This window comes from Molothrus ater, chromosome 25, assembly GCF_012460135.2.
Source record: "Molothrus ater isolate BHLD 08-10-18 breed brown headed cowbird chromosome 25, BPBGC_Mater_1.1, whole genome shotgun sequence".
NCBI classification, from domain to species: domain Eukaryota; kingdom Metazoa; phylum Chordata; class Aves; order Passeriformes; family Icteridae; genus Molothrus; species Molothrus ater.
In genome coordinates, this window is record NC_050502.2 from 4,183,852 (window position 1) to 4,199,187 (window position 15,336).

The 15,336-nt window shown below is 51.9% G+C and overlaps 2 protein-coding genes across 2 annotated transcripts in view; both read left to right on the top strand.

Moving 5' to 3' along the window:
- PIK3C2B (phosphatidylinositol-4-phosphate 3-kinase catalytic subunit type 2 beta) overlaps positions 1-6,059 on the top strand; it is a 29,516-nt gene extending 23,457 nt beyond the window's left edge. The window contains exons 19-33 of the mRNA XM_036398549.2: positions 78-258; positions 778-885; positions 975-1,067; positions 1,683-1,812; positions 2,009-2,145; positions 2,238-2,407; positions 2,964-3,120; positions 3,210-3,319; positions 4,023-4,224; positions 4,314-4,438; positions 4,520-4,637; positions 4,836-4,917; positions 5,010-5,116; positions 5,201-5,329; positions 5,412-6,059. Of these exons, the coding sequence (XP_036254442.1) occupies positions 78-258; positions 778-885; positions 975-1,067; positions 1,683-1,812; positions 2,009-2,145; positions 2,238-2,407; positions 2,964-3,120; positions 3,210-3,319; positions 4,023-4,224; positions 4,314-4,438; positions 4,520-4,637; positions 4,836-4,917; positions 5,010-5,116; positions 5,201-5,329; positions 5,412-5,600 (2,038 nt within the window). The 3' untranslated portion in view covers positions 5,601-6,059. The remainder of the gene's footprint in view (positions 1-77; positions 259-777; positions 886-974; positions 1,068-1,682; positions 1,813-2,008; positions 2,146-2,237; positions 2,408-2,963; positions 3,121-3,209; positions 3,320-4,022; positions 4,225-4,313; positions 4,439-4,519; positions 4,638-4,835; positions 4,918-5,009; positions 5,117-5,200; positions 5,330-5,411) is intronic.
- Positions 6,060-6,615: 556 nt separating this feature from the next.
- Positions 6,616-15,336, top strand: PPP1R15B (protein phosphatase 1 regulatory subunit 15B). Its single transcript, XM_036398447.2, has 2 exons — positions 6,616-8,195; positions 12,789-15,336. The coding sequence occupies exons 1-2, from the start codon at positions 6,786-6,788 to the stop codon at positions 12,999-13,001; spliced, it is 1,623 nt and encodes a 540-aa protein (XP_036254340.1). The 5' UTR covers positions 6,616-6,785; the 3' UTR covers positions 13,002-15,336.

Consider the following 15,336-nt stretch of genomic DNA (forward strand, 5'->3'; position numbering starts at 1 on the left):
CAAGCCTGGCCTGACTCCGTGTGTCCCCAAACCGAGAGCCACCCCAAGCCTGGCCTGACCCTGTGTGTCCCCAGCAGGCTGCTGAAGGATGGCCTCAAGGACTCCCAGTTCAGCATCCGGTACCAGTACCTGCTGGCAGCGCTGCTGTGCTGCTGCGGGAAGGGGCTGCGCGAGGAGTTTGACCGGCAGTGCCTGTTGGTCAGCACACTGGCCAGGCTGGCACAGCAGGTCCGGGATGCTGCCCCATCCGCCCGCCAGGTGGGTGCCAGGGTGCTGGGAGGGTGCAGCCCCTGTCCCACACTCATCCCTCCTGTCCCATGCCCGCCTTGTCCCATCACGTTCCTACCCTATCCCATGTGCACCCTGGGTTTTATATTCCATGCATACTCCATCCCATGCTGACCCCTTTCCATGGCCACCCCTCTCTATCCCATTTCTATACCATGGTCACGCTGTTCCTTCCCATCCCATCCCCACCCTGTCCATGCCTGCCCTATTCCATGGTCTCTCTATCCCTTGCCCCCCACCTCATTCCATTTCCATCCCATCCCACCCTACCCCATGCCCATCCCATCCCCATCCCATTCCCACCATGTCCCTTGCCCATCCCATTCCATCACATTCCCATGGATTCCATCCCATTCCCACGGTTCCCATCCCCATCCCACCCTATTCCCATGGATCCCATCCCCACCCCATTCCCATGGATCCCATCCCATCCCCACCCCATTCCCACGGATCCCACCCCGTTCCCACGGCTCTCGTTCCCTTCCCCAGGCCATCCTGCGCGAGGGGCTGGAGGACGTGGCGCAGTTCTTCAAGGCCCACGGCTCGTGCCGGCTGCCGCTCAGCCCCAGCCTGCTGGTCAAGGGCATCGTGCCCCGGGTGAGTGCCAGCCCGGGGGGCTCGGGGGGCTCCCCTGCCCGCCCCCAGCTCGCCCTGACCGGCTGCCCCTGCCCTCCTTCCCACGGCAGGACTGCTCCTACTTCAACTCCAACGCCGTCCCGCTGAAGCTCTCCTTCCAGAACGTGGACCCGCTCGGGGAGAACATCCGCGTCATCTTCAAGGTCAGCCTGGCGCCTTTGGGAATGCCCAAATCCTGGCACAGCCCTCCAAGGATCCCCCTGCTGTGGGCTCTGAGGGCTCTGATGGCTCTGGTGGCTCCTCCCTGGCTCTGGTGGTTCTCCCCTGGCTCTCGTGTCTTTGGTGGCCCTGATGGTTCTCCCCTGGCCCTGATGGCTCTGCTGGCCCTGGAGGTTCTCCCCTGGCCCTGATCATTCTACCCTGGCTCTGGTGTCTCTGGTGGCCCTGGAGGTTCTCCCCTGGCCCTGATGGTTCTCCCCTGGCCCTGATGCTCTCCTCTGGCCCTGATGGCTCTGGTGGCCCTGAATGCTTTGGTGGCCCTGATTGTTCTCCCCTGGCCCTGATGGCTCTGGTGGCCCTGAATGCTTTGGTGGCCCTGATTGTTCTCCCCTGGCTCTGATGGCTCTGGTGGCCCTGAATGCTTTGGTGGCCCTGATTGTTCTCCCCTGGCTCTGATGGCTGTGGTGGCCCTGATTGCTCTCCCTTCACTCTGATGGCTCTCCCCTGGCCCTGATGGCTCTGGTGTCCCTGATGATTCTCCCCTGGCTCTGATGGTTCTCCCCTGGCCCTGATGGCCCTGGTGGCTCTTCCCCCGGCAGTGTGGCGATGACCTGCGGCAGGACATGCTGACGCTGCAGATGATCCGCATCATGAACAAGATCTGGGTGCAGGAGGGGCTGGACATGCGCATGGTCATCTTCCGCTGCTTCTCCACCGGCCGTGGGCGAGGTGAGATGGAGTTTGGGTGTCCCCAGGGGTCCCCAGTGGGGCTGGGGATGGCCCAGGACATCCTGGGGTCTGATCCCACCAGCCCATCCCTGTCACGCAGTGGTGACGGGTGAGGAGCGGTTGGGTTGGTGACAGAGGGGGTCAGGGTCTTGGTTCTTGGGGTTGAAGGGTCTCACCCTGCTGTCCCACCTGCCAGGCATGGTGGAGATGATCCCCAACGCCGAGACCCTGCGGAAGATCCAGGTGGAGCACGGCGTGACCGGCTCCTTCAAGGACCGGCCGCTGGCGGACTGGCTGCAGAAACACAACCCCGAGGAGGATGAGTACGAGAAGGTGAGGAAGAATCCCCGCTCCTCGCGTCCTCCATTCCAGGGACCAGCCCCTTGCTTCCATGCTTTCTCCATGTCCTTCCCTCTTCCTTACAGGCTGTGGAAAACTTCATCTACTCCTGCGCCGGCTGCTGCGTGGCCACCTACGTACTGGGCATCTGCGACAGGCACAACGACAACATCATGCTCAAGACCACGGGCCACATGTTCCACATCGATTTCGGCCGGTTCCTGGGCCACGCCCAGATGTTCGGCAACATCAAGAGGTGAGAGAGGCCCCTGGGACCTCCTGCCCTCCTCCCTGCTGAGGGGGAAGCTCCCTGTCCTTGTCCTGGTGGTGGGTGACCCCTCCTTCATATCTTTGTGGTGGGTGACCTCTCCTTCATGTCCTGGTGGTGGGTGACCTCTCCCTGTCATCCCAGTGGTGGCCACAGTGACCTCTCCCTCTCCTCATCCTGGTGGTGGGTGACCTCTCCCTCTCCACGTCCTGGCAATAGGTGACCTCTCCCTCTTCTTGTCCTGGTGGGAGGTGACCTCCTTCTGTCCTTGTCCTGGTGGTGGGTGACCTTTCCCTTTCCTTGTCCTGGTGGGAGGTGACCTCCTTCTGTCCTTGTCCTGGTGGTGGGTGACCTCTCCCTTTCCTTGTCCTGGTGGGAGGTGACCTCCTTCTCTCCCTGTCCTGGTGGTGGGTGACCTCTCCCTCTCCTCATCCTGGTGATCAGTGACCTCCTCCTCTCCATGTCCTGGCAGTGGGCGACTTCTCCCTCTTCTCATCCTGCCCCCCACCCCAGCTCACTTTGTCCCTCCTGTCCCCCAACACAGGGACCGTGCGCCATTTGTCTTCACCTCGGACATGGCATATGTCATCAACGGTGGGGACAAGCCCTCCAGCCGCTTCCACGACTTCGTGGACCTGTGCTGCCAGGCCTACAACCTGATCCGCAAGCACACCCACCTCTTCCTCAACCTGCTGGGGCTGGTGAGAGCCGGGGGGGGGCCAGAAAATTCCCCTCCGCGCGGCACGGGGGTCCCTTTGTCCCCTGTGCTCACCCCTGCCCTCCCTGCCAGATGCTCTCCTGTGGCATCCCCGAGCTCTCTGACCTGGAGGACCTCAAGTACGTTTACGATGCGCTGAGGCCGCAGGACTCTGATGCTGATGCCACCACCTACTTCACCAGGTAGGGGACACCAGGGGAGGGTGACACAGCAGCGGCTGGAGGCTCCCTCGGACGGTGGTGTCACAGACATGTTTTATGAAAAATCCTTTCCTTAGGATTGTTTCTCCTGAGAAGCTGAGAGGCCTCAGGAACAAAATGTAAACATTGATTATCTGCTGCTGTGGAATGCAACAGGTGCATCTGGGATTGGTCTCATGTGGTTGTTTCTAATTAATGGCCAATCACAGTCCAGCTGTCTCAGACTCTCTGAGAGTCAGGAGCTTTTGTTATTCATTCCAATTTTTTCCTTTGCTTGCAAGCCTTCTGATGAAATCCTTTCTTCTCTTATTTTAGTATATATTTTATAGTATATAAATACTATATATATAATATTATATATATATGTATGTATATAATATATATTACCTATAATATATATTACTATATATTATTACATATATAATATATATTGTTATATATATTATTATATATAATATATAATAGAGGTTATTATTATATATTATTAATATATATTTAAATATATATTATATATATTGTATAAACATATAATATAAACATATTATATTTTTAAGATAATCTATATCATAAAATAATAAATCAGCCTTCTGAAACGTGGAGTCACATCCTCGTCTCTCCCCTCTTCCTGGGACTCCTGTGTACGCCGCCACACGGTGGCACTGAGCGGGCGGTGGCCTCGTTGCAGGTTGATCGAGTCCAGCCTGGGCAGCGTGGCCACCAAGCTCAACTTCTTCATCCACAACCTGGCGCAGATGAAGTTCACGGGCTCGGAGGCGCGGCCCACGCTGTCCTTCGCGCCCCGCACACACACCCTCAAGACGTCCGGCCGGATCCGCGACGTCTTCCTCTGCCGCCACGAGAGGGTCTTCAACCCCAGCAAGGGCTACGTGAGTGGGGACAGCTGGGGACAGGCCCCAGGCTGGGCTCGGGGCGCCCCAGCTCCGCCATCCCACGTCACAGCCCTGCCTCTTTGCAGACCTACGTGGTGAAGGTGCAGAGGGACAACCCCGGCGAGGTCACCTTCGTGCAGCGCACCTTCGAGGAGTTCCAGGAGCTGCACAACAAACTGCGCCTCCTCTTCCCCTCCTCGCTGCTGCCCAGGTAGCCCTGAAGCCCCTCAGGACCTCCAGGGACTCCCCAAAAGCCCCTGGGGCCCCGCTGAGTGTCTGTCTGTCCCCGCAGCTTCCCCAGCAGGTTCATCATCGGGCGCTCGCGGGGCGAGGCGGTGGCCGAGCGGCGCAAGGAGGAGCTCAACGGCTACATCTGGCACCTGATCCATGCTGCCCCTGAGGTGGCAGAGGTGGGGACACGGGATGGGGGCTGCGGGGAGGTGGGGACAGCGCCAGGGCCACCAGCGAGGTGGGGAAACACTTGGGGACAACACAGCTCGTAGAGCATCAACGTGTGCGCCATGTAGAGCATTGGCGCACGCCCTGGTTTTGAATGGCGGGTTTGTTGTCACTGCTGTCACCACTAATGTCACCTCCTGACCCTGCAGTGTGACCTCATCTACACCTTCTTCCACCCCCTGCCCCGTGATGAGAAGGCGGCTGGAACCAACCCGACCCCAAAGCCGGCAGGTGGGGAAGGGGTGATTTTGGGGGGTGACTTTGGGGGTTGATGGCAAGGGGTGACGTCAGGGGTGTCCCATCCCTCCTGTCCCCCTCTCCAGACGCCACGTGGGCTCGATCCCTGGGCAAGGTCGGCGGGGAGGTGAAACTCTCCATCTCCTACAAGAACAACAAGCTCTTCATCATGGTGATGCACATCCGAGGGCTGGTAGGACCCACGGCACCCACGGGAGCGGGGCTGGGGGGCTGTCCCCTCCCTGTGCTCACAGCGTGTCCCCAATGTGCCCCGCAGCCACCCCTGCAGGACGGCAACGACCCCGACCCCTACGTCAAGACCTACCTGCTGCCCGACCCCCAAAAAACCACCAAGAGGAAAACCAAAGTGGCCCGGAAAACCTGCAACCCCACCTACAACGAGATGGTAGGGAGGAGGGACAGGGACGGGTTTGGGGTGTCCCCAGGGGTGGCCGTGGCTGAGGGTTTGTCCCCGTTGTGTCCCACAGCTGGTGTACGACGGGATCCCCCGGGGGGACCTGGAGCAGCGGGAGCTGCGGCTGAGCGTGCTGAGCGAGGAAGGATTTTGGGAGAACATCCTGCTGGGGGAGGTTGGGATTCGCCTCCGCGACCTGGACCTGGCCCAGGAGAAGATGGGCTGGTTCGCCCTGGGCTCCCGCGGCCACGGCACCCTCTGAGTCCCCAAAAGTGGCTTCTTTTTTAAGTTTACCTTGTGTCAAGGGAGCAACGCGGGGAGGGCGGGGCGTGGGGCGGTTCGTGGGGTTATTTCTTCCTTTGGGATATCTGTATTTTAATTTTTTTAATAACGAGTAGTGTGAGCACCGGGGCAGAGGGGAGGGCGAGGTAGCACAGGGAGAGTTGGGGGGCGTGTGGACCTCTCCCACCCCAGGAACTGGGCAATTCCCACCGCGGGGAATTCGCTCCCAAAGGAGAGCGGCGTGGCGAGTTGCCCGTCCCGTTGCTGTCCCCCTGCGCTGGGGACATCTGTGTCCTTCCCGCCTGCAACCCGGCCCCGGGTGCGGGCTTGGTGCCTGTGGTGCTTTGTTTACAGCGACAGCTCCGTAAACGGACGAAATGTTTCTCAGGATCGAGAATAATTAACTTTAACCTTTATATTAAAAGTTTTAAATATTGGATCTGGTGGCTGTTGGGGCGTGGGGGGGGCGGTCTGGCTTCTCGAGGGTGAGGGAGTTGGGAATCTCCTGCCTTAGGGCCCTCCTGCCTGGAACACGGGAATGGGATCAAAAAAGGGGATGAAAGGCAGGGGTGGCACATCTGCCCCCTGCCTGCACATCTGGACACACATCTGCCCGCACCTCGGCCCACCGCACCCTCCAGAACACCGAGCCCTGGGGGTCTGGGGTCTGCCTCCCTCAACCCCCAGCATCCTCCAGCTCCTTTCCCAGTGCGTCCCTCACCCAGCGCTGTCCCTGGGGCTCACAAAGTGTCTCCAGGGTGTCCCCAAAGTGTCCCCTGACCAGCCCCGGGTGGGCTCGGGGTGCCCCCGCTCCCCCCAGACCCCGCCGCGCCGCCAGGGGGCGCTGCCGTGCGCCGCGCGCTGGCTGATGCAATCCCAGCGGGGCGTGGCCACACGAGGGAGTGGGCGTGGCATCACCGTCACCGCCCAATGGGAGGTGGTGACGCGAGTGGGCGGGGCAGAGAAGGTGATGCCCCGCCCCTCCCTCTGGGGACGGGAAGCGTTGAGGCGGCGGCGCCGCCATTTTGTGCTGAAGCTGCCTCAGGATGGAGTCGAAACCCGAACCGGAGCTGCCCGCCGCCCGCCGAGCCTTCAGACTCACCGCCCCGCCACGGAGCGCCGCTCCACACACCCCTCCGCACCGCTGGCAGCGCTGAACGGCCTCATGGAGCACAGCGGACGCGAACACGCCGGCCCCGGCTTGGGATGGGCCCGACTGGGCCTGGCCGGGGCCTGGCCGAAGCTGGCGGGGCCCAGCGCGGCGCCCGCCGGCGGCTCGTCCCAAGCGAGCCCGCCCTTCTCGTGGCTGCGCGTGGTGTCGCAGCTGCTGTCGCCGCTTCCCGCCCTCCTGCAGCGGCTGCTGCCCGGCGCCGCGCTGAGCTCCGCGCTCTGCCCCGCCAAGGCACCGCCGCCGCTGGTGCTGCTGCCCAGGGCGGACACCTCGCTGGACTGGACCGAGGAGAAACTCCCGGAGAAGCGGCCGGAGGGCGGCCCGGAGCCGCCGGCGGGGCTGTGGGGAGCAGGGCTGGTAAGGAACAGTCTGGGAGCCCTTCCCATGGATTTGTACGTGCCTGGCTTGGAGCAGGGCAAGAGCCACCTGCCGCAGCCCCTGCGAGCCGAGGGCTTGCCCGAGGTTGAATTCCTGCGCAGCAAGCGCCTGGCGTTCCTCCAGCGCTGGCATCTGCCCGTGCCCGACCCCGACCACGGCTACCACAGCCTGGAGGAGGAGCAGCAGCAGCAGAACAGGGGCGTCTGCCGGGAAATTGGGGAGCGGCGCGGCAATAGCGGGGATGTAGAGCAGCCCGAGGGTGTGGGGGGACAGCCCGGGGGCCTCCCCGAGGAGCAGGAGGGGCTCCGGGGTGCGGCTGAGGAGGAGGAGGAAACCTTGGCTGGAGAGGAACGTGAGGACTCGGAAACGGAGCAAGACTTCCCAATTTCCACCAGACCTGCCTGTGCGAATAAATTAATCGATTATATCATCGGGGGAGTATCCAGCGGGGAGGAGAGTGAGGGTGAGGAAGACTGGGATGATGGTGATGATGATGAAGATGATGATGATGGGTTTGACAGCGAAGAGCTGCCCTCGGACTCAGACGCCGGCAGCCAGGACGGGGAGAGGCTTCATCTGTGGAATTCCTTCTACAGCTTGGATCCCTACAACCCTCAGAACTTCACAGCCACCATCCAGACGTCTTCCAGCGAGCCGGGAAAGGAAATGTCGGACGTGGAGGAGGAGGAGGAGGAGGAGGAGGAAGACTCGTGGGCAGAGTCCTCCGAGGGCTCGCCTAGTTCCGAGGAGGACGAGTGGGACTGTGAGAGCGTGGATGAGGCGGAGAGCTTGAAGCTCTGGAACTCGTTCTGTAGCTCGGACGATCCCTATAACCCTTTAAATTTCACGGCGGCCTTTCAGACAGCGGAGAGAAAAGGGACGCCGGGTTTCCAAGGGGCGGAGAGGGCGATTTCTGCCTCCTCGGAGCGTTTCAGCGTGTGTAGGGTACAGCTGGAAAAACACAACTGCGGGAGCGCTGAGCCGGGGCAGAGCAGGGAGAAAACTGCGAGTTCCAAGCGGAAAAAGGTAGAGAGATTTTATTCATATTTTTGTGTTTCGGGATTGTTGAGAGGAAAAAAAATAATCAAACAAACCCACAGTGCGCCAAGTGGGGGTGAGGTCAGCGTTCCGTGTGTGCTGATAATTTCCCTGGAATGCTGCGCCTCATCCTCGGCACGTGATGGGAAATTCTGAGACTCATTCTGAGACTCGCTGACGAAGATTTTTTTTTTTTTTCCTCTAGACTCAAAGTTCCATTTTCCGTTTTGAGTTGTAATTTCTCTTCAGTTCCTCTTGTGGTTTCGATGTCAGAGAAACTCCAGGCCTGGAGTGGAAATTTTTCCCTGAAAAACTCCAGAGCTGTGACGAGTTTCCCTGAAAAGCACCAGTTTAAGTTATTTAGGACCTGAAACCGAAAGATTTTTTAGGATTTTTTCATAACTCAGGTTGGCTTGTTCAGTGCGCTGGACTAAACTGAGGTTCCCATATAAATTATCCCAATATTCCCATTTCCGTTTAAGATATGATTAAATATTCTAATATTAAATTATAATATTTATAAATAGAATATTTCTATTACAAGTATGGATAGCTATTTATGGGATAGTTATTTATGGGAGGGATGTAATCAAAAACTGGGCTTTTGAGCCCAAACAGAGTAATTTGATTTTTTTAAAAGTAATTTGGGCAATAATAATAATAATAATAATAATAATAATAATAATAATAATAATAATAATAATAATAATAATACCTGTGCTGGGGTGCAGATAAACAGGAATTTATCCTAAATTTTGTGGTGCTGCAGATGTTCAAGGTGGATACATCAAACATCTGGATGAGGAATGACTCGAATACCAAATCCTTGGGCAATCCAGTGGTGGAACAAACCACGCAAATAGCAAATATTTATAATTATTTCACATTATTTTTCCAGCAGATACATTTATTTTCCTGCATTAATTCCCATTAATGATTAACTTCGAGCACTCCCAAGTGGCAGGGCTGCGATTGCAGCAGGAATTTTTGGCTCGGGTGCTGTCGGGGCTGTGCTGAAAGAAGGGATGAGGTGGCCGCAATGTCCCAAATGACATCAGAGCCCCGGGAGTTGTGGCTCCGACTGATGTAAAAAAGCTGCAAGGTGGGGACGGGCTGATGTAACAGCTCCTAAAGCAGCTCCTGCAGGGCGCCGGGCACATTCCTGAGGATCCCCGGGGATTTTTGGGATTATTCAGGGCCGTTCCCGGCTGGAATCCCGCCGGGTGTTGATCCCAAAGCCGGGAAACCCGGCGGTGTTGGTGGCACTTCGGGCTCAGCTCTGTGAGGGCCCGTGTGGCCCCTCCTGGCTCCGCTCCCAGGGACTTTTGGCACCAGGGAATTCCGTGACCCAAAAATGCTGAATTTTGGAGATCTCTTGCTCCTATCCTTGCACAAAACACCCCCCGGGACACTGGGAATTGTCCCTCATGGAACGGGATCACCCAAACCCTTCTGGAATTCCAGATTTTCCTGTTTGGAAGCTCCCTGCAGCACCAACACCCTCCTCGTTGTGCTGATAAATCCCAGGAATGGAGCAGCGTTTTTTATTTATTTGTTTTTTACATTTCCATGGGGTTTTTTCCTGCTTCCAGGAATATTTGTCCTGGAGCAGAGCTGGTTTGGAGGAGTCAATCCTGATTTTAGAGTAAATCCTGATTTCAGTTTGTGCCTTTTTATAGCTGAATGCCAAATAAAGTCAAAACAGTCCAGCAGGAGCCTAAAATAAGCTGGGTTTAACTCAGACTTAAATCCTTCCTATGACCTTAGTCTAAACCCTGCCAAGTGCACATCCTGAGCCTATCAATTCCTTTATTTACTTATATAGCTGCTAAAAGGACTTAAAAGTGACAGGTTTTCTGTATATTTTTAATTTCTTATGTGAACTCCACCCCTAGAATTCCAAGAGGGATTGTGACAGTTTATTTGTGTGTATTTTTAATTTCATCACATGAACTCCACCCTCTGGAATTCCAGGAGGGATTGTGACAGTTTTTATGTCTATATTTTTAATTAATTTCAATATATTAACTCCACCCCTTAGGATTCCAAGAGAGATTGTGACAGTTTATTTTTGTATATTTTTAATTTCATTACATGAACTCCACCCCTAGAATTCCAAGAGAGATTGTGACAGTTTATTTGTGTATATTTTTAATTTCATTACATGAACTCCACCCTCTGGAATTCCAGGAGGGATTGTGACAGTTTTTATGTCTATATTTTTAATTAATTTCATTATGTGAACTCCACCCCTTAGGATTCCAGGAGGGATTGTGACAGTTTTTGTGTGCATATTTAAAATTTCCTCACATAAACTCCACCCCTAGAATTCCAGGAAGAATTGTGAGTTTTGGTGTGTATATTTTAATTACATGAACTCCACCCTGGAATTCCAAGAAAGATTGTGAGTTTTGTGTGTATATTTTTCATTCATTTCATTTTGTGAACTCCAGGAATTCCAGGAGGGACTGTGAGGTTTTTTTGTGTGTATATTTTTAATTTCCTTGCATGAACTCCACCCCTGGCATTCCAGGAGAGAGGGGTTGTGACAGTTTTTGGGTATTTTTACTCCAGGACGGGTTGTTCAGGTCACATTGGGATGAGTGTTGTCCCCTGTTCCTCCCTTATCTGTCCCCGTGGTGACTCACGGGGCTCTTGACTCAACAAAACCCTTCTGGGGTTTTTTTGGGGTTGTTAGGAAATCCTCAGTAATCCCCCAGTCCCAGCAGTGACCCCAAAATCCCATCAGGGATCCCAAAGTTCCAGCAGTGACCCCAAAATCCCATCAGGGATCCCAAAATCCCATCAGGGATCCCAAAGTTCCAGCAGGGATCCCAAAATCCCATCAGGGATCCCAGAGTCCCAGCAGTGACCCCAAAATCCCAGCAGGGATCCCCCAGTCCCAGCAGTGACCCCAAAATCCCATCAGGGATCCCAAAGTTCCAGCAGGGATCCCACAGTTCCAGCAGTGACCCCACAATTCCATCAGGGATCCCAGAGTCCCAGCAGTGACCCCAAAATCCCATCAGGGATCCCACAGTTCCAGCAGTGACCCCAAAATCCCATCAGGGATCCCACAGTGCCATCAGGGATCCCAAAATCCCATCAGGGATCCCAAAATCCCATCAGGGATCCCAAAGTTCCAGCAGGGATCCCAGAGTCCCAGCAGCGACCCCACAGTGCCAGCAGTGACCCCACAATCCCATCAGGAATCCCAAAGTTCCATCAGGGATCCCAGAGTCCCAGCAGCAGTCCCACACATGCTTTAATCATATTCTATTTATTTCTATAATATTCTAAAGCCATATTTTACTTATTTCTATCTACCTTTTTGCCGTTTTTTATCCATTTTCCAGCCTGACTTTGGGCACTCCCAGGATGGAGCAGCCACAGCTCCTCTGCCAATCCCATCCCAGTCAGGAATCCCTTCCCAATCCTCTTGAGAACAAATTCCCAACCCTTTCACCACTCAACAGCTTTGACTCCAAACCCCAAACCCACCACTTTAAACATTCATTTTCTGATAATTCCTGCCTGCATCCCCTGTTTTGCAGGTGACATTCCAGGAGGAGGTGACAGAGTATTACATCAGCAGCGAGGAGGACCAGAAAGGGCCTCATAGTTTATTTATTTCTATAATATCTTAAAGCCATATTTTACTTATTTCTATCTATTTTTTTATGTTTTTATCCACTCTCCAGCCTGACTTTGGACACTCCCAGGATGGAGCAGCCACAGCTCCTCTGGGAGTTCCATCATTCCAATCCCAGTCAGGAATCCTTTCCAAATACTCCAGAGAAAAGATTCCCAACCCTTTCACCACTCAACAACTCCAACCCCAAACCCACCACTTTAAACATTCATTTTCTGAGAGCTCCAGCCTGAATCCCCTGTTTTGCAGGTGACATTCCAGGAGGAGGTGACAGAGTATTACATCAGCAGCAAGGAGGACCAGAAAGGGCCTCATATTCTATTTATTTTTATCATATTTTATAACCATATTTTATTTCTTTTTATCTATTTTTTTATGTTTTTATCCACTCTCCAGCCTGACTTTGGGCGCTCCCAGGATGGAGCAGCCACAGCTCCTCTGGGAGTCCCATCCCAGTCAGGAATCCCTTCCCAATCCTCTTGAGAAAAGATTCCCAACCCTTTCACCACTCAACAGCTTTGACTCCAAACCCCAAAGCCACCACTTTAAACATTCATTTTCTGATAATTCCTGCCTGCATCCCCTGTTTTGCAGGTGACATTCCAGGAGGAGGTGACAGAGTATTACATCAGCAGCGAGGAGGACCAGAAAGGGCCTCATAGTTTATTTATTTCTATAATATTCTAAAGCCATATTTTATTTATTTTTATCTATTTTTTCTGGTTTTTATCTGCTTTCCTGACTTTGGACACTCCCAGGGATGGAGCAGCCACAGCTCCTCTGCCAATCCCATCCCAGTCAGGAATCCCTTCCCAATCCTCTTGAGAACAAATTCCCAACCCTTTCACCACTCAACAACTCCAAACCCCAAACCCACCACTTTAAACATTCATTTTCTGATAATTCCTGCCTGCACCCCTGTTTTGCAGGTGACATTCCAGGAGGAGGTGACAGAGTATTACATCAGCAGCGAGGAGGATCGCAAGGGGCCCTGGGAGGAGCTGGCTCGGGACGGCTGCAGGTTCCAGAGGCGCATCCAGGAGACTGAGGAGGCCATTGGCTACTGCCTGAGCACGGAGCACAGGCTGAGGGTACTGCACAGGCTCCAGCAATCCCAATCCCACAGGACTGAGCCCTTCTAGCACCTTACAGCTCCTGCAATTTGCCTGACCCTTCCCTTAATGAGATCTCGACCGCAAGTGGCAGCTGCATGTGCTGAAACGGGGAGAAAAACGGGATTTGGGGTTTTTTCCCCTTTTTTTTTTTTTTTTTCCCCAGTTTGCCACTCAACAAATTCTTGGTTTGATATTCAGATAAAACCCCTGGAGCTCCCTGAAAAAGGAGCTCTAATTGCATTCCTGTTCATTAGCACTTGACACACAACCAGACTGCTTGGGGTTCAATCCATTCCCTAAAAATGCCTTTTCCTGCCGTACCTTGGGAAGTGTGGGGACTGTTCCGTTGGATTTTTGCACTTTGGAAAAAACAAAACAAAAAAAAAAAAACAAAGCAAAACCTATTTTGAAGGAAATATTTATGGGGTTCACTCCCTAGAATTGCAGTTTTGATTTCAGATTCCCTGAGGGATGTGCAGGTCAGGGTTTTGTTTGTTTTTTGGGGTTTTTTTTTGTGTTTCTCCATCTTTTCCAGCTTCTCCAAAAGCCTCATTTTTCCTTCCTTTAAGGGATTTTTTTCCCATTTTTTTTGTTTGTTTGGAATAATCCAATGTTTGAGTGTTTCTGGAGCTTTTTGAGGTTTGAATATTCCAGCCAAGCTTTGGTTTGATTGATTTCAATCATTCCCTTTGCCAGGATTATTCCAAAGGGTTCTGGCTGCTTGTCCAACAAATTCCTTGGTTTTTTAGAGCAAGGAAATTCCTTATCCCAATTAATAATTAAAACTCCATGAGGGCTGTGGATGATGCTTGAATTTAGGGAGCAAAATTCCTGAATTATTTAATTAATCTTTGCTGTAATTCTGCTTTGGGAGAGGGATTGAAGTGAATTTTTATATCCAATCTGCTTGTCCTGATAATTTTCTTGGATTTAAGGAAATTATCTTGGATTTAAAGAAAATTTCAAGACAAAAATTCCTTGTTTTCTTTCCCAAAAATCAGTATTAACTCTTTGTGTCTGCACTGGGGTCATCAGAAACATTTCAGTGAGAGGACAAAACTCTTTATTTATATTCTTAATTTAAAATATTACATTATTTAATCAAAATCCATGAGGGGAAAAAAAAGCTTTGGAGCTGGAGGTTGGTGTGGGAATTTTCCAAGCAGGGAAAATAAAAATGGAAAAATTCCAATGTTTGCACAAAGTTGGGTCAATAAATCAATTATTTGTTCAGCTGGCCAGAATAATTTCCATTTTGTAGAAGAAAAACCTTAAAAGTGCTTTAAATTTATCCTTAATTCCTTCAGTTTTTAACTTGGGAGAAAATTATTTCTTCCTGCTTTATCCTAACTTGAAAATCCCAGAATTTTTGGATTTATCCTTTATTTTTATCGCAGGAAGTGGTTTCTTTGAGTTGAAAAATCCTCTTTTTGTGATGCAATAAGAAAATTTAGGGGATGAATTAAATTACAGCTGCGTTAATTCAAATTCCAACTGTTTGCCATCCCAAAAATTTGATTTTTTTTCCTCAGGAAAAAAAAAAAATAATTTGCATCATTCCCTCAAATCCTGAAAAATCTATTTGGAATTTTTGGAGGATTTTACTCACATTGGATTTTGCTTTTTAATTCAGGAGGGGGCAAACCAACCAAAAAAAAACCCAAAAAAATGGAATTCCAAGAAGAAAAAAGTGTGGATTTCTGACCATTCCAAGGAAAACACACAACGTGAATTTTTCCATGGATCTCCCAGTTGGTTTTTTTTCCCTCGGATCTCCCAATCCCTGAGATTTTTGGGATTTTTTGGGGAATTTTTTTGGGATTGTGGTGCTTCAGTTCTTTCCGGACAACTCGGATTTCTTGGTGCTCAGGAGAAACCTTGGGAATGCTGGGAATCCAGAACTGCTTGGAAAAATGGGATCTCAAGAAGGAGAAGAGCTGCTTCCAAAGGGTTCAAACCTTGGAAAAAAATGAGATTTTTTTTTTTTAAATCAGAATTCCCATGAATGAATTTTTCCCACTTCTCCAACCTCCTTTCATTCCAGCTGTTCCAGCAGGAAATGGAATTTAATTAGCACCAAACCCATCCCTGAACACCTCAGAGCTCCCTTTTTTCCCTTCTAAAATTCCTTAAAATATATGGGAAGCAAAACTTGGAGGGAATTAAATCAAAACTGTGATCTGCAGATTTTTATTTTTGTATCATTTTGGGGGGGGAAAGTTTGGATTTGGCTTTCTATGGATTTTCTTTTGATTTGTGGCCGCTTTGTTGGGGTTTTTTCTACCTAAAAAAATTCTATTTCTGTACATAAGAAACGATTCAGGACTAATCTGTGTGTTGTAATAAAGAGATTTGCAAGATA

Excerpts from the sequence above, each read along its gene's own strand:
- PPP1R15B (XM_036398447.2), top strand. The coding sequence starts at position 6,786 with ATGGAGCACAGCGGACGCGAACACGCCGGCCCCGGCTTGGGATGGGCC. Across the intron at positions 8,196-12,788 it reads CGAGTTCCAAGCGGAAAAAG|GTGACATTCCAGGAGGAGGT; the intron begins GTAGAGAGATTT and ends CCTGTTTTGCAG.